This window comes from Schistocerca nitens, chromosome 2 (assembly GCF_023898315.1).
Source record: "Schistocerca nitens isolate TAMUIC-IGC-003100 chromosome 2, iqSchNite1.1, whole genome shotgun sequence".
In the NCBI taxonomy this organism is placed as follows: Eukaryota; Metazoa; Arthropoda; class Insecta; order Orthoptera; family Acrididae; genus Schistocerca; species Schistocerca nitens.
The window spans coordinates 253,379,820-253,394,979 of NC_064615.1; the positions used below are offsets into that span (position 1 = coordinate 253,379,820).

Below are 15,160 nucleotides of genomic sequence, written 5' to 3' on the forward strand. Positions count from 1 at the left end.
CGTCCAACCATTTTTCATCAGCCTTCTAGGTGCGGTCCACCACAGGTTCCTCTTTTCTGTTCCAACGTCTTCATCTCGCATAGTACCACTTGTACCCTACATCCTCAATTACACTACTGGCTATTCAGATTGCTATACCAACAAGAAATGCAGATGATAAACACGTATTCATTGGACAAATATATTATACTAGAACTGACATGTCATTAAATTTTCACGCAACTTGGGTGCATAGATCCTGAGAAATCAGTACCCAGAACAACCACCTCTGGCCTTAATAACGGCCTTGATACGCCTGGGCATTGAGTCAATCAGACCTTGTATGGCATGTACAGGTACAGCTGCCCATGCAGCCTCAACACGATACTACAGTTCATCGAGAGTACTGACTGACGTATTGTGACGAGCCACGTGCTCGGCCACCATTGACCAGACGTGTTCAATTGGTGAGAGATCTGGAGAATGTGCTCGCCAGGGCAGCAGTCGAACATTTTCTGTATCCAGAAAGGCCCGTACAGTACCTCCAACATGCGGTCGTGCATTATCCTGCTGAAATGTAGGGTTTCGCAGGGATCGAATGAAGGGTAGAGCCACGGGTCGTAACACATCTGAAATGTAACGTCCACTGTTCGAAGTGCCGTCAAAGCGTACAAGAGGTGACCGAGACGTGTAATCAATGGCACCCCCATACCATCACGCCGGGTGATACGCCAGTATGGCGATGACGAATACACGCTTCCAATGTGCGTTCACCGCGATGTCGCCAAACACGGATGCGACCACCTTGCTGCTGTAAACAGAACCTGGATTCATCCGAAAAATGACGTTTTGCCATTCGTGCACCCAGGTTCGTCGTTGAGCACACCATCGCAGGCGCTCCCGTCTGTGATGCAGCGTCAAGGGTAACCGCAGCCATGGTCTCCGAGCTGATAGTCCATGCCGCTGCAAACGTCGTCGAACTGTTCGTCCAGTTGGTTGTTGCCTTGCAAACGTCACCATCTGTTGACACAGGGATCGAGACGTGGCTGCACGATCCGTTACAGGCACGCGGATATGATGCCTGTCATCTCGACTGCTAGTGATACGAGGCCTTTGGGATCCTGCACGGCGTTCCGTATTACCCTCCTGAAGCCACCGATACCATATTCTGCTAACAGTCATTGGAGGTCGACCAACGCGAGCAGTAGCGTCGCGATACGATAAACCGTAATCGCGATAGGCTACAATCCGACCTTTATCAAAATCGGAAACGTGATGGTACGCATTTGTCCTCCTTACACGAGGCGTCACAACAACGTTTCACCAGGCAACGCCGGTCAACTGCTGTTTGTGTATCAGAAATCGGTTGGAGAGTTTCCTGATGTCAGCACCTTGTAGGTGTCGCCACCGGCGCCAACCTTGTGTGAATGCTCTGAAAAGCTAATCATTTGCATATCACAGCATCTTCTTCCTGTCGGTTAAATTTCGCGTCTGTAGCACGTCATCTTCGTGCTGTAGCAATTTTAATGGCCAGTAGTGTATTTGTTCTTTACACACTATCTGATCAAAAGTATCCGCACACCTATATGTAATGCGGAACTGTCCACTGGATGTCACCTGATGTGGACCTGCCAGTACAAACGAAGGCGGCGACTACAGTTTTGTCAGTAGAGAAGCAGCTAACAGCAGAAGGCCTCAGTGACTTCGAACGTGGACTGGGCAACGGATGTGACCTGAGTAACAAATCCATCGAGTACATTGCCCGCAGCTCGTGGTCTAGTGGCTAGCGTTGCTGCCTCTGGATCACGGGGTATTGGGTTCGACTGCCGGCCGGGTCGGGGATTTTCTCCGGCCGGGGACTGAGCGTTTGTGTTGTCCTCATTATCTCATCACCATTCGGGAAGTGGCGAGACTGAAAATGGAAAGATTTAGAAGTTGTACGGGCGCTGATGACGAAGATGGTGAGCACGCCCCACAAATCGACATCACCATCACCAGGGACATTTCAGTTGAGTTCTTCTAAGACTGAGCAAGTCGACTGTGAGTGACACGACTGTGAAGGGGAAACGCGAAGGAAAACCACAGCTAAACTACGCAGACCTGATATACTGACGGAGACGGGTCATCAAGCTCATCCACGGTGTGTGATTTCCGTTTGTACCTGAGCCGGCTACAGAAACGTTTCGTGTCTCACGATACGGATAATATTTCCGCCTGCCGGAGTCTCCACATTCCCGTCAATCGCAGTCCCTCCGCGAAACAGCCAAAGAAGTCAGGTGTGAGAAGAATCGCATCCTGACCGTTCCGTACAAACTAAATTACGTACATAGACAGGTCATTTCTCGAAAAATCGACGATCTCAAAGATTTTTGCCTGTTATCGACACTGATGCCGCTAAGATATCGGTCCCACGGATCCCAAGACTTTCGAGTACGTTCTAATTTTACGTTTCAAGTCGGTAACATGCTAAATGAAACCTTTTTCCGAGCGATATAATTACAAATCAACAGATTTAAATGAGTAATGGAAAATCTCATATAAAGATGTGAAACAAATACTAACAAAGAGATAGAGGGGCTGGCCAGTACTTACTGAATCCACTTTCCCTTCTTCCCCCCCCTTTTTTCACCCTCTCTCCTCCCTGACGAAGGAACAATGTTCCGAAAGCTAGGAATGTAAATTTTCTGTTCTGTTTTGTGTATCTATCGGCTGTACTGAGCTGAGGTAAGTACTGGCCAGCCCCTCTATCTCTTTGTTAGTACAAATCAAGAGATTCTCCGATTGTTTTGGTTTACTTGTACTGCGAAACCTTTTTTGCTGTCAGAGTTTATGATTCCACGTCAAGGGGAAGAATCCGTAAGTTTTTAGTGAGTGGGTTTGGCAGTATCAAAATATGTGACATAGATGGCCGTATGTTTTGACTGCATTCGCTTAGAAGCTTAACGTTTGTACACCACCAAGGAACTAAAAACCTCAGTATATGATGGTATTTTCAACTTAATGCGGCTCCCCGTTTCGAAAAAGAGTTTTGAACAGTCGCACGGACACACACACACACACACACACACACAAGGATAATAAAGTGATCATATAATTAACGACTGAGGTACGGAGCTGTAAAATTGCATGAAATTAGTGGAAGAAATCAGTCGTGAGTTCCAAAGTGTTACCAGCAGTCCAGCTTGCCCACTGACTGTGTGGGGCTTTAAAAAGAAAGGGGGTAAATGATCGAGCAGCTCCCCGGAAGCCATACATATGTGTAGTGAGTGCTAAGTGGCCCTGAGGTAGTGCAAAGAGCGACGCCACTGCACAGTCGACGTCGGGAAACGGGTTGTCCGGATCCACACCCTATGGCAATCAGATACAGTGGTTTGGGTTTGCTGAATGTTCAGAGAACGTTACCTGACATCATGTGTGGTGCCAACAATGAACTACAGAGGATGCTTAAGCTGTGGTCCCCTTATTGCGCTCACGAATGTGCTAAATGCTGAAGGATATCAACACATTTTACAGCCCTGCGTACTTTTTACAGTAGAGCAACAGGCCTGAGACGGTGGTGGTTCGTATCACCATGACGATGCACCTTCTCATAAAGCAGCATCTGTGAGACAATGGTTTGCGGATAACATTATTCGTGAAACGAATTGGTCTGCCCAGAGTCGTGACCTGAACCCAATGTTACACCATTGGGATGAGTTAGAACATCGCAATGTTCAACATCTTTATCTTCTCTGGTTCTGGCTCTTTACGATTAATGGGCTGCCATTCCTCCACAGACATTCTCACATCCTCACTGACATTGTCTCCAGCGCAGTTCAAGATCTCATAAAGGCGAAGGATGGACATGCCTCATATTAATGACCACTAATAAGTGTTCCTAATACTTCTGATCCGGTAGTGCATTGCAATCTCTATCTTTCCCTACAGCTTTTATCCACTACAGTTCCTCCTAGCACAATGATGTCTCAACACACGTCCCATCATTCTGTCCTTCCCTTCTGTCAATGTTGTCCACATGTTCCGCTCGTTCCATTTCTGAGAAGAATGTCCTCTGCTCTTATCAGTCCGCTTAATTTTCAACATCCTTCTATAATATCACATCTCAAATGTTTCGATTCTTTTATTTTCCGACTTCCCCACATCCCTCGATTCATTTCCATACAATGCAGTGCTCCAAGCAATTCTCAGAAATTTCTTCCTCAAATTAAGGCCAAATATCTGATACAGTACACTCATTTTGGTGAGGAATGCCCTCTTTATTGTGCTAGTCTACTGTTTGTGTCCATCTTGTTGCGTCTGCCATGTGCTATTTTGGTTCCAACGTAGTACAAGTCCTTCATTTACTCTTGTTCATTTGACCTTAAGTTTACCGCTAATCTCATTTCTGCGAATCCTCATTACTTTCGTTTTTCTTCGGTTTACTCTCAATTCATACAGTGTGCTCGTTAGAATGTTCATTCCATCAACAGGTCCTGCAATTTTTCGTCGTTTTCCCCGAGAAACTTAACACTTTCAACTAAATTTTCAACCCACTCCTCAATCCGTTTTTTTTATTTCCATCATTATTGCTTCTTCGACGTATAGACAGAAGAGTAGAGGAGAAAGATTACATCCATGTATTATGTACTTGCTGCCCGAGCATTTCGTTCTTGGTCTTATATTTTTATTGTTCCATCTTGGTCCTTGCACGTAAAGTATATTACCCTTCTTTCCCTACAGCTTACACCTATTTTCCTGAGAATTTAGAACACCTTGCATAAGTTTACAATGTCCAACGCTTTTTCTCATTCGACAAATCCTATTAACATGTCTCAATTTTTGTTGCCTCCATTTTCAAGCGCAATGTCAGAACTGCGCTCTGGTGCCTTTACCTTTCCACATACAATTTTATCGTCGTCTTGTACATGCCACTTACCTACACAAATTTACTTCAGATAAAAATACTACAATCACCACCATTCACTACTTGATGACGTAACATTCTTACTAACACTTGGTATAGATAACATTTGGCTGTAACTCAATACAGATGGATCATTTGAACCTATCGATACGCGACTTCCACATTGCCCTTTGATGATGCTGTCTCTTAATAAATTTCTTTTATTTCTGAAGGCTTGTTTCATCATCATTCTTCCCATATCGATCACATTTCTGACAGCATTATTTACTGTACTACATGTTTACGAGAAATGGCTTCGTCGCTTTACAGTTTTATTTCCTATGCTTCATTTTTATCTTATTTCCCTTTTGAATTTTCCCTGAGTATGGTTGTCCAGGCTATGAGTTAAATTGGCAATTGACGTCCCTTTTTTGACTCTGCAAATCTAATACATGTAACTGCCAATAAATCTTATTCCTCTTCACAGATTTTTATTGTTTCTATTGCATTTTCTGTATTCAAAGTAAACAAATATGGAAAGATGGGACGACCCTGTTGGACACCTGTCCTTATTACAACCTCTCTCTGCATGAATGTTGATTTAGGGACTCTGATTTAAGCATAAATTCTGTATCAGTTTGTACCAACGCTAGTCCAAAACAACCTATACAAAAAATATGACAACATTTTCGCCATGGACAGCACTATTTACTTTATTTTCCACAACTGCAATTTCTACAACTCACTAAAGTTGGGAAATTTCACAGGCAACATACACGTGTTTACAGTACTGGCACGAAATACTCTGGATTGATAATTGACCAAACTTACTGACATGTTAAAAAGATACCTGTTGTCAACATTGGAATAAAAAGAGAAAAGGGTATGAATTCTGAGTCCACATTAAACTGAAGGCCCCCCACAACAAGCTGTCAGTTCAAAGGTAGGAGGACGACACCGACAGGCCATCTCCAATAGGACCATGGCCAGTAAAACACTGCTGCGTCCAAGCCAACTTTCAGGTTTGTGACGGATTTTTTTGGGGGTGATCCTAAAGAGTGCTTCTTAACCACTATGCCTCCTCATTCGATAGTCTGTATATGTGTAGCAGTGTAGCTGAGCACTTTCGACAAGGGGAGAGCCTCAAGCAACAGCAATCGACTCTTTTCTTTGGCGGGTCGCTTATGTACCACCTAGAATGAAGGGCTGTGTTTTGGTTCACAACGCCACGCCCCCCCCCCCCCCGCCCCCCCCGCCCCGCCTCATCCTCCCCGCTTTTTGAGAAAACAATGCCTGAAGTTCATCCTTACGTGCAATCGACTCAAAATTGACGGGAGCAATAGAAAATTGAATATTTTTTATCATCATACACTGGATCTGAAAACACATTTTTCCTAGGAATGGAGAAAAGGTTTTACGACTGCGATTTATCTATTCGTAAAGTTAAAGCCCTTCACCAAAAGTGGGGGCATTGGCCCCTTGATCAGGGCAACTGGCTACGGAGCGGAGGACGGAGGACGTGTGTCATATTCCTACATGTATCCTGCATTTTTTTTTCTTGTTTACATATGTAGTTTTCCCCGTCTCGAAATTTGTGGAGATACGATGGTTAGTAAGGTGAATAATCCAGTAATGAATATAGCGAGGTAGGTAAATATATTTGCCAAACAACTTGTACTAGTGAAGAATTCAAATTTCAATTCTCGTTTTATGAAAACCACTTCGAGAAGGGTTGCTCCGAATTCTTCACGAGAGAGACTATGGATAGCTCTATTTCGAGGTTTTATAATTGGAAATCGCTTCCGGAAACCCAGAGCTAATTATTTATTTTTCGGGAATTAATTCTGATGCGTATCACGTATTCGATGACATCACATGAAAAATCAATGCTCAAATGTTGATGCTAAGGATCCTTGCTGCGCTTGCGCAGTTGTGCAACTCCCGCTGTTTCCAGAAGTGAATTGTAATTATGAAACCTCGAAATAACGCTGTCGATGGTTCCTTGTGACGAATTTGGGACAATCCTTACAAGGGAACCTCCCCATCGCACCCCCCTCAGGTTTAGTTATAAGTTGGTACAGTGGATAGGCCTTGAAAAACTGAACACAGATCAATCGAGAAAACAGGAAGAAGTTGTGTGGAACTATGAAAAAAATAAGCAAAATATACAAACTGAGTAGTCCATGCGCAAGATAGGCAACATCAAAGATAATGTGAGCTCAGGAGCGCCGTGGTCCCGTGGTTAGCGTGAGTAGCTGCGGAATAAGAGGTCCTTGGTTCAATTCTTCCCTCGCGTGAAAGATTTTTTTTCTTTATTTTTGCAAAGTTACGATCTGTCCGTTCATTCATTGACGTCTCTGTTCACTGTAATAAGTTTAGTGTCTGCGTTTTGCGACCGCACCGCAAAACCGTGCGATTAGTAGACGAAAGGACGTGCCTCTCCAATGGGAACCGAAAACATTTGATCGCAAGGTCGTAGGTCAACCGATTCCTCCACAGGAAAACACTTCTGATACATTCTATACGACACTGGTGACAGCATGTGCGTCACATGACAGGAATATGTTTGTTCAAGTTAGGTGGGTCCACAAAGATTCTTCTACCTTGCCCGATTTAGGTTTTCTTGTGAATGTGATTATCACTCCCAAAAAAGTGATGAAAACATAAGAGTTTGTCACATAAACTGCAACAAATGAATGCAACAGTTACACAATCGCACAATTTTCCCTGTGCTCTGTCAAAACATATGTTTTGTTTCGATGTTTGTTTAGGTGTAGCGTCCCCATACTATGGCGCAGTTACCTCGCATCGGACGGTTGGACGGACAGATAATGATTGTCTGAATATATAAAATTAAACTTTTCACTCGAGGGAAGACATGAACCAAAGACCTCTCGTTCCGCAGCTGCTCACGCTAACCACGGGACCACGGCGCTCCTGAGCTCACATGATCCTTGATGTTGCCTATCTTGCGCATGGACTACTCAGTTTGTATATTTTGCTTATTTTTTTCATAGTTCCACACAACTTCTTCCTGTTTTCTCGATTGAACTGTGTTCAGTTTTTCAAGGCCTATCCACTGTGCCAACTTATAACTAAATCTGAGGGGGGTGCGATGGGGAGGTTCCCTTGTTAGAATTGTTTGCAAATAACAACGATTAAAATTTCTATTTTTCATTAATCCAGGTTGTTTGAGAAACATTATGTATCTACCTTGTTATGGCTCCTTAGTGATTCGTTCACCTTACTAACCTTCCAGAGTCCACGGAGAAAAATAAATAACGCTCCAGAATACATGTAGGAATGAATACACATAGGAATCCAACACAGGTCCTCTGCTCCCCAGTCAGTTGCCTTGATCACTTGACCAGTGCCGCTTTCGTAGAAGAGCTATAACCTTACAGGTAGGCATACGTAAGCGACTGTCGTAAAAGTTTTTTTTCCAGATTTAGTTGACTTCATTTGTGATGATAAAAAACGCTCAGTTTTCCAGTATCAATCGATTCCGTCGATTGAGAGACACGACCTTCGGGGGTTGTTTTCTCTAATACGGGGGGGGTTGTGGGGGGGTTGTGATCCACCTTGAAGTCTTCCATTTCACGTGGTACACAAGCTACCAGGCAAACATGAGCCGAATCGCTGGGCCCTGTCAGAGGCCTTCCCCTTGTGAGTACGAGTCGCAAAAGCAGCACTGACGAGGACGGCGGGTGTGCCGGTGGCCGCTCTGTGCAGGAGTGCATCGTGGTGTGCGTGGTTTCGCTGTCTGACGTCACGGTGACGCCGGAGACGGTGCCGGCGGCGCAGTGCCGGGAGGTGCGCACGGCGGCGGCGGGCGCGCTGCCGGGCAACATGGACAAGATCACGATCGCGGCGAGCGCCGCCATCTGCGCCACCGTGGTCGTGGCACTGGTCGTGTTCGTGGCGGCGTCGCGGCGGCGCTCGCGCCAGCTGCGCACGCTGCACGGCGGCAAGGCGGCCGGCCGGCCCGCGTCGCCGCACCCGCCGCTCTCCTCGCTGGCGGCGCTCGCGTCGCCCGCCGCCGCGCCACCGGGCTTCGGCCACAAGGAGTGGGACCAGGCGTCCGTTTACAGCGGCCGCAGCATCCCGCGCCCGCGCGCCTACCACCTCGACCGCCAAGGTGAGTCCGCAGCTCCGGCAGTTGTGATAAATTTTTTTAACAGCTTCTTCTTTGGTGCTGTCATCTCACGAAACGGACAGACGCCGCTGTGGCACGAACAACAATATTTCACCTATTCTAAAATGGTTCTCGAATGTCTCGGATATCACGGTGAAATGCGCGCAACATTTCAACGGCATAAGTGACCGACGTACACAGTACTGAAGCGTAATTAAAGAAACAATCGATTGGGTTGTTTGGGGGAAGAGACCAAACAGTGAGGTCATCGGTCTCATCGGATTAGGGAAGGATGGGGAAAGAAGTCGGCCGTGCCCTTTCAAAGGAACCATCCCAGCATTTGCCTGGAGCGATTTAGGGAAATCACGGAAAACCTAAATCAGGATGGCCGGACGCGGGATTGAACCGTCGTCCTCCCGAATGCGAGTCCAGTGTGCTACCACTGCGCCACCTCGCTCGGCAAGAAACAATCGAAATTCGCAGCTAAACATACAGGGTGTCCATAAATGAGTGTCCCAGTTTCAATAGCAGAGTTTAATTTAGACTATTTACAACAAACGATACTTCAAATAGAAGTAAAACTAACCTAATTTACCTTACAAATGCTCTTTTTCTGCACCTTTAGTTATACGGTATACTTCAAACCTAGGATCCAAATCTGAAGTTCCACTCTGGCTAACAAGCCCGGAGTAATGGAAGCAAGACCCTCTTCAATCCTGTGCATCAACTCTGGCAAATCGTTACGTAGTGCCGGAACGTAGACACGATCTTTCATAAAGCCCCAAAGGAAAAGATCGCATGGCGTGAGGTCAGGTGAACGCGGACTGGAACGGAAAATAGCTCTGTCTAATGGCTCTGAGCACTATGGGACTCAACTGCTGAGGTCATTAGTCCCCTAGAACTTAGAACTAGTTAAACCTAACTAACCTAAGGACATCACAAACATCCATGCCCGAGGCAGGATTCGAACCTGCGACCGTAGCGGTCTTGCGGTTCCAGACTGCAGCGCCTTTAACCGCACGGCCACTTCGGCCGGCTAGCTCTGTCTTTCTGACCATTATGGCAAATCGAGCGGTCAGGAACTTCGACCTTCAATCACTCTCATACAAGAGATGCCAATGAGAATGGGCTCCATCTTGTTTGCAAATAAAGTTCAGCTTCACCTTCCAATTGGGAAAAGAGCAACTTTAGTAACATATCCACGTAATAAACCTTTGTTAAGTTAGCTTTAGCGAAAAAAGAAAAGAACAGTACACATGACATTGGGATACAGCTCAAAAAACGATTAATTTTGGGGAATCTCTTTGCTGTTGTATAGGTTCATTACGAAGCCCCCCCCCCCCCCCCTCACCTCCTTCGCTGGATACGAATATTATGGGTGTTTACCTTCTCACTTAAAATATTGAAAGCACAGGACAGTCACCTGGCTTTAAAGCATGATATGCACCAACTGTAACCGGTATGGACGCCACACATGTAAACGCATTGATAAGACCTTCTAGACTGTCGTCTTTCGCAAATGAAATTCAAAACTTGCTTTTGGAACAGACTTCTCACGACTACTAAGGTAAGGCGCTGTGAAACGGTCTACATCCTCTTCAATTTTGGCCATCCACTGTTTTTTTCTTTTACACACTCATCCGGTCATTTCAAACTGCCAAAACCATTGGTGGATGGTTTTGCCACATGGGGGATTACATTTAAACTTTAAACGAAATGCACGTTAATCTGAAATTATCGATTTACTCATACCAAACTGCAGAACACAGAACGCATTGCGCTGAAGGGGTCGCCATTTTGCATACGTGCCGTACGTAGCGCTGCAAGCGAGAAAACAACAAAGCAGTACCCGCGCAAGCGCTTATCTTAAACTGTTTTAGTTACTCTTTAATTGTGACCTTGAACCAATACACTACAATGCTTACGATGCTACGTGCGCGGCCACACTGCAACAAACCTCGTCTGCAGAACGTAAAGGCTTCGGTCGACAGTGAAATTGAAATCAGCCTATTTTCTTCCGTAAAATCGGCTTAACGTGTCCCAGACACGAAATATGGAGTGTGAGGGGTTCGTAAGTTTAGTCACAGAAAAATGAGTTTGTGGCATCCTGAGGATGAAAATTCCATAATCGAGGTGTGGTACGGAATCTATAGGCTGAAGTCGTAAGTTTATTGAAATCCACAAGTAGGCAAAATCTTTATCCGAAATTTTAGGCGTATATTATGACCTGAAAAATATAATTTGTTCACGTGAGAATGTTGGTGTGTCTTATGTTTATAGTTACTGTTGTGGATGGTATTTTTGGCTTGAGGTAGCTTGGCATTAGCTGTGTACATATTATTATTACTACTTACTAGCATTTTTATGCCAGTAGGGTGGTGATTCTGTTATATTCGTATGAAGTGGTTTGCAAATGTGGTGTACGATATATATTTCCATTTTTCAGTGTTTCGGAGTATCGTATGCTGAACTTTATGCTACTCTTTAACATGTCAATGAAGGTTAATCGATTACGTCTGGACAACCGAAAACAAATGTAGCGAAGCAGTGTCCGTAATGTTGCTTTTCAATGTCGCCACAAATCCCGTCACAATATATGTCCGTAACACTTGCTTTGTTATTTAGGTAACTGGGGGCAGAGTGGACAGTACTCGTCATGTTCTTTTCGAGACAGGTATAGCTCGTTCAGATGCATTCGGCCTCTCTTTTAACAGCAAAAGCCGCAATGCAGCAAGCACAGAGGCTTCGTGGTATCTATCCACCCTAAGGGATTAAAAACTAACTTACTTCATACAAAGAATAGATTCTAACCTAACCTAACTTAACCTCCTTGATCCCCCCAAAAAATTAACGACGGAGATCGGCCGAATGTGTCTGCGCTGTCGTCCGATGTCACCGGGCGACATCTGGCGACGGCGACGGCGTCTTACGCCCTTTGTCGGGCAGCCTTAGACTTCTGGTACCCTCTACACCATGGGCGGGCAAACGTTGCACGTGGCTCATGAGAGCACAGCGCTGCACGTGTGCTGCTCGCTGAAATTGGGGAAGAGTACGGTGACATACCATACCACAGTGAAGTCCGCTGGCTTGGCCGCGGTAATGTACTAAAAACATTTTTTGAGCTGAGCGAATAAATCAGATTTTAAAGGACAAAGGAAGGTACGACACCAAGTTAGAAGATCCAGAGTGAGCTGACGACCTTGCATTTTTAGTGGACATTACCGGACAAATGGATACATTGAACACAAATTTGCAAGGAGAGAATCAGCTAAATGGCTGAAAAGGTGCAAGCTTTCAGTAGCAAGCTTGAGCTGTGGGAACGACAGCTCTCGTCAGGGAACGCAGTGCATTTCCCTACTCTGTCTACTGTGCGAGAACAGAATTGCAAAGAATATGTTTCCGTACTTAGTGCAATAAAAGAGGAATTTCTCAAGCGATTTGGGGATATATCATATTTATCCCAGTTTTTGAATGGTTCTCGAGACCATTTGCTGTTTCTGTAGATGATGTTCATCCCAATTTGCAAATGAATTAATAGATCTACAGTGTAATTCTCGTCTGAGAGACAAATTCGTTTTGGCACGACGTGTAATAGACTTTTATCACGACTTTCCACAGCAAGAGTTACCTCGTCTCCATCGTGAAGTTGCGAAGATAATGTCAATGTTTGGCTCGACATACGTTTGTGAGAGATTTTTTCTGTTATGAAAATTAGTAAGTCTCGGTTAAGAGCAAACATCAGTGATGAAAATTTAGGTAACTGCGTTTGTCTGTATGTAGAAATTTTGTTCCAGACATTAAACGTATTGTAAACTCCACCTGTGATAATTAAATAAAATGTGTCGTAGGTAATATGTACTCTTTCAAACCACGATTTCTTTCAAGTACTCCTACTAACCTTATTCCTTCATTCAATAAAGCAAGCTAGGAAACAAAACGCATTACAGAGGCCGGAGGGGAGAGAAGGTATGGTGGGGAGAGGAGAGAAGCGGGTGGCCAGCTTGCCCCTGTGTGCACGCAGAACACCTGTTAGGCTGGGTTTACATTAGCAAGTCGCTTGCAGAAGTTATTGCTGCAAGTTATTGCGAGCCGCTTGCAGCTGTGTTTACACAGCAGCGCAAGAATTAAGCAAGTTTCTTCCGCAAGTTTTTTGGCAAGAAACTTGCGTCAGCAACTTGTTGATACTGTTTACATATGCTCTCAGTACCACTACGAGTGTCAGCCGAAGTATAAAATGACAAATAGGCTGGTGAGACATGCTGCAGTTCTTGTAATTGTAATGAAAAACGTGAAAAAGAAAAAGAGAAGTATTTGGGTTAGAGAGTGGATAATGAGAAGATCGTCAAATGGCGCCTATAATAACCTTTTGCAATAACTTAGTATCGAGAGCATGGATACTTTTGAAAACTTTTGCAGAATGTCGTCAAATGATATGGAGTATTTGTTGATGTTAATAGCGCCCGTCATATCAAAACGAGACACATTGTTCCGTACTGCTATTTCAGCAAAGGACTGTTTGCTAGTCACTCTACGATTTGTAGCTACAGGTGAGTTACGAATAAAATAGGCATTTCATTTATTTATGTGAAACATACAACCAAAAAAAGTTTGCATTTTGAAATCTTTTCCTTGTAGGAGACTCATACAAGTCCCTAATGTACTTGTTTCATATTCCCGTCAGAACGATTTCTCTGATCGTACCCGATGTATGTAGAGGCATTTTTGACGTCTTGAAAAGAGAAAATTATTTGAAGGTATATGAAAACACAACAATGAAATTAAATTTTTACTGAAATAAACTGCATTTTACGGAATGATATGTTTATAAAAATGTTTTTTTAATGTTCATAAAATGGAAAGTGACAAGCTAATTAAATAGAACATGTAATAATTACACATCGTCTTTTTCTAGACTCCTAAAATCTCAAGCGAGTGGATGCAGGTGGCAAAGGGGTTGTGTCTTCAAGTTATGCTGCTTTCTCTCTACTTCTTTCACATATGTGTCGAATATCGACGAGATTTCATTTAATGCGTTCATCTTCTTCACTCTATCCTTAAAGTCCCGGTTATGCACGTTCCATATTTCGGGGTAGTTCTCCACGGCTTCAGTAAAATTTTCTGTATCATGCATCATCCAATCCCGTTTCTCCTCCATTTCTGAAATTTGTTTGCATATAATACGTAAGATGGTTGCATAAAATTAAGTCACCACATTAAGTAAAATGTTAAATATGAGTGTTATGCAGACGACACACTTAACTTGCGCTTCCTACTTGCAGGAAATAGAAATACATCCTAAAAGCTGCAAGTTACTTGCAGATACTTCTTGCGTGGTGTTCACACTGGAAGCGGAAAACGTGCAGCAAGTCACTTCCGCAATAAATTGCTACGGTCGCAAGTCGACTTGGGGATATGTTTAGATTCGCAAGTCGCGCAGCAAGTTCCTCCGCCCAAGTAAATTGCTGCAATAACTTGCTAGTGTAAACCGAGCTTTATCTGCACGCGTGCAAGTGCACCGCACACGTGCAGCAGGATTCCTGCGGCGCCCCTGCTCTACACCCTTCGATACTCATTTGTTTTTCTACATCAGTGCCATTATTCTCTGAATGTATGACCTCTCGATATTTTCTGACTGTGACAGATGGAACGGCCGGCGACAGTTCAATAAACTAGGCGTCGATTTCGACGTAATGTTTCAGTTGCAACACAACGCAAGTGACGAGTTAGTTCAAGGCGTTGCTGGCTTGTTTTCTCTTCGGTGGTTTTCGGCCGCTGCAGTGAGAGTGAGTGCGCCCTGTGTGTGTGTCTGCAGGCTCGCTGACGGCGGGCTGCGCCACGGACGAGGTGCGGTCGCACGCGTCGCACTTCAGCACGGGCAAGGGCGGCAAGTCGCGGTCCGTGGCCGACGGCCAGTCGCAGCACAGCTTCTCCAACCACTCGGCCAGCCGCTACCCGCTCGCGCCCGCCGCCTACTCCTCGGGGCTCGTCAGCTCGCGGCCAGGTGAGTCCCCCCCACAGCCGCGCGCGACGCCCCGTGTTTACAGCAAAGAAACTACGAGGGTCATTAAACAAGTCCTTACAAAAAGATAGGAAAACAAATTATTTCGGGATTTTTTCTATTTTTCAACATAATCCTCTTCTACATCTACACGACTACTCTGCAA

General features: G+C 44.7%; 2 protein-coding genes across 2 annotated transcripts in view; one reads left to right on the top strand and one right to left on the bottom strand.

Moving 5' to 3' along the window:
• The window catches only part of LOC126234959 (rab3 GTPase-activating protein catalytic subunit), a gene marked incomplete at its 3' end in the record, with an annotated part of 492,900 nt that overhangs the window by 379,910 nt on the left and 97,830 nt on the right, over positions 1-15,160 (bottom strand). The window lies entirely within an intron of this gene.
• Positions 1-15,160, top strand: part of LOC126235979 (TLR4 interactor with leucine rich repeats) — a 336,875-nt gene that overhangs the window by 306,080 nt on the left and 15,635 nt on the right. Inside the window, exons 8-9 of the mRNA XM_049944957.1 lie at positions 8,594-8,999; positions 14,809-14,997. Of these exons, the coding sequence (XP_049800914.1) occupies positions 8,594-8,999; positions 14,809-14,997 (595 nt within the window). The remainder of the gene's footprint in view (positions 1-8,593; positions 9,000-14,808; positions 14,998-15,160) is intronic.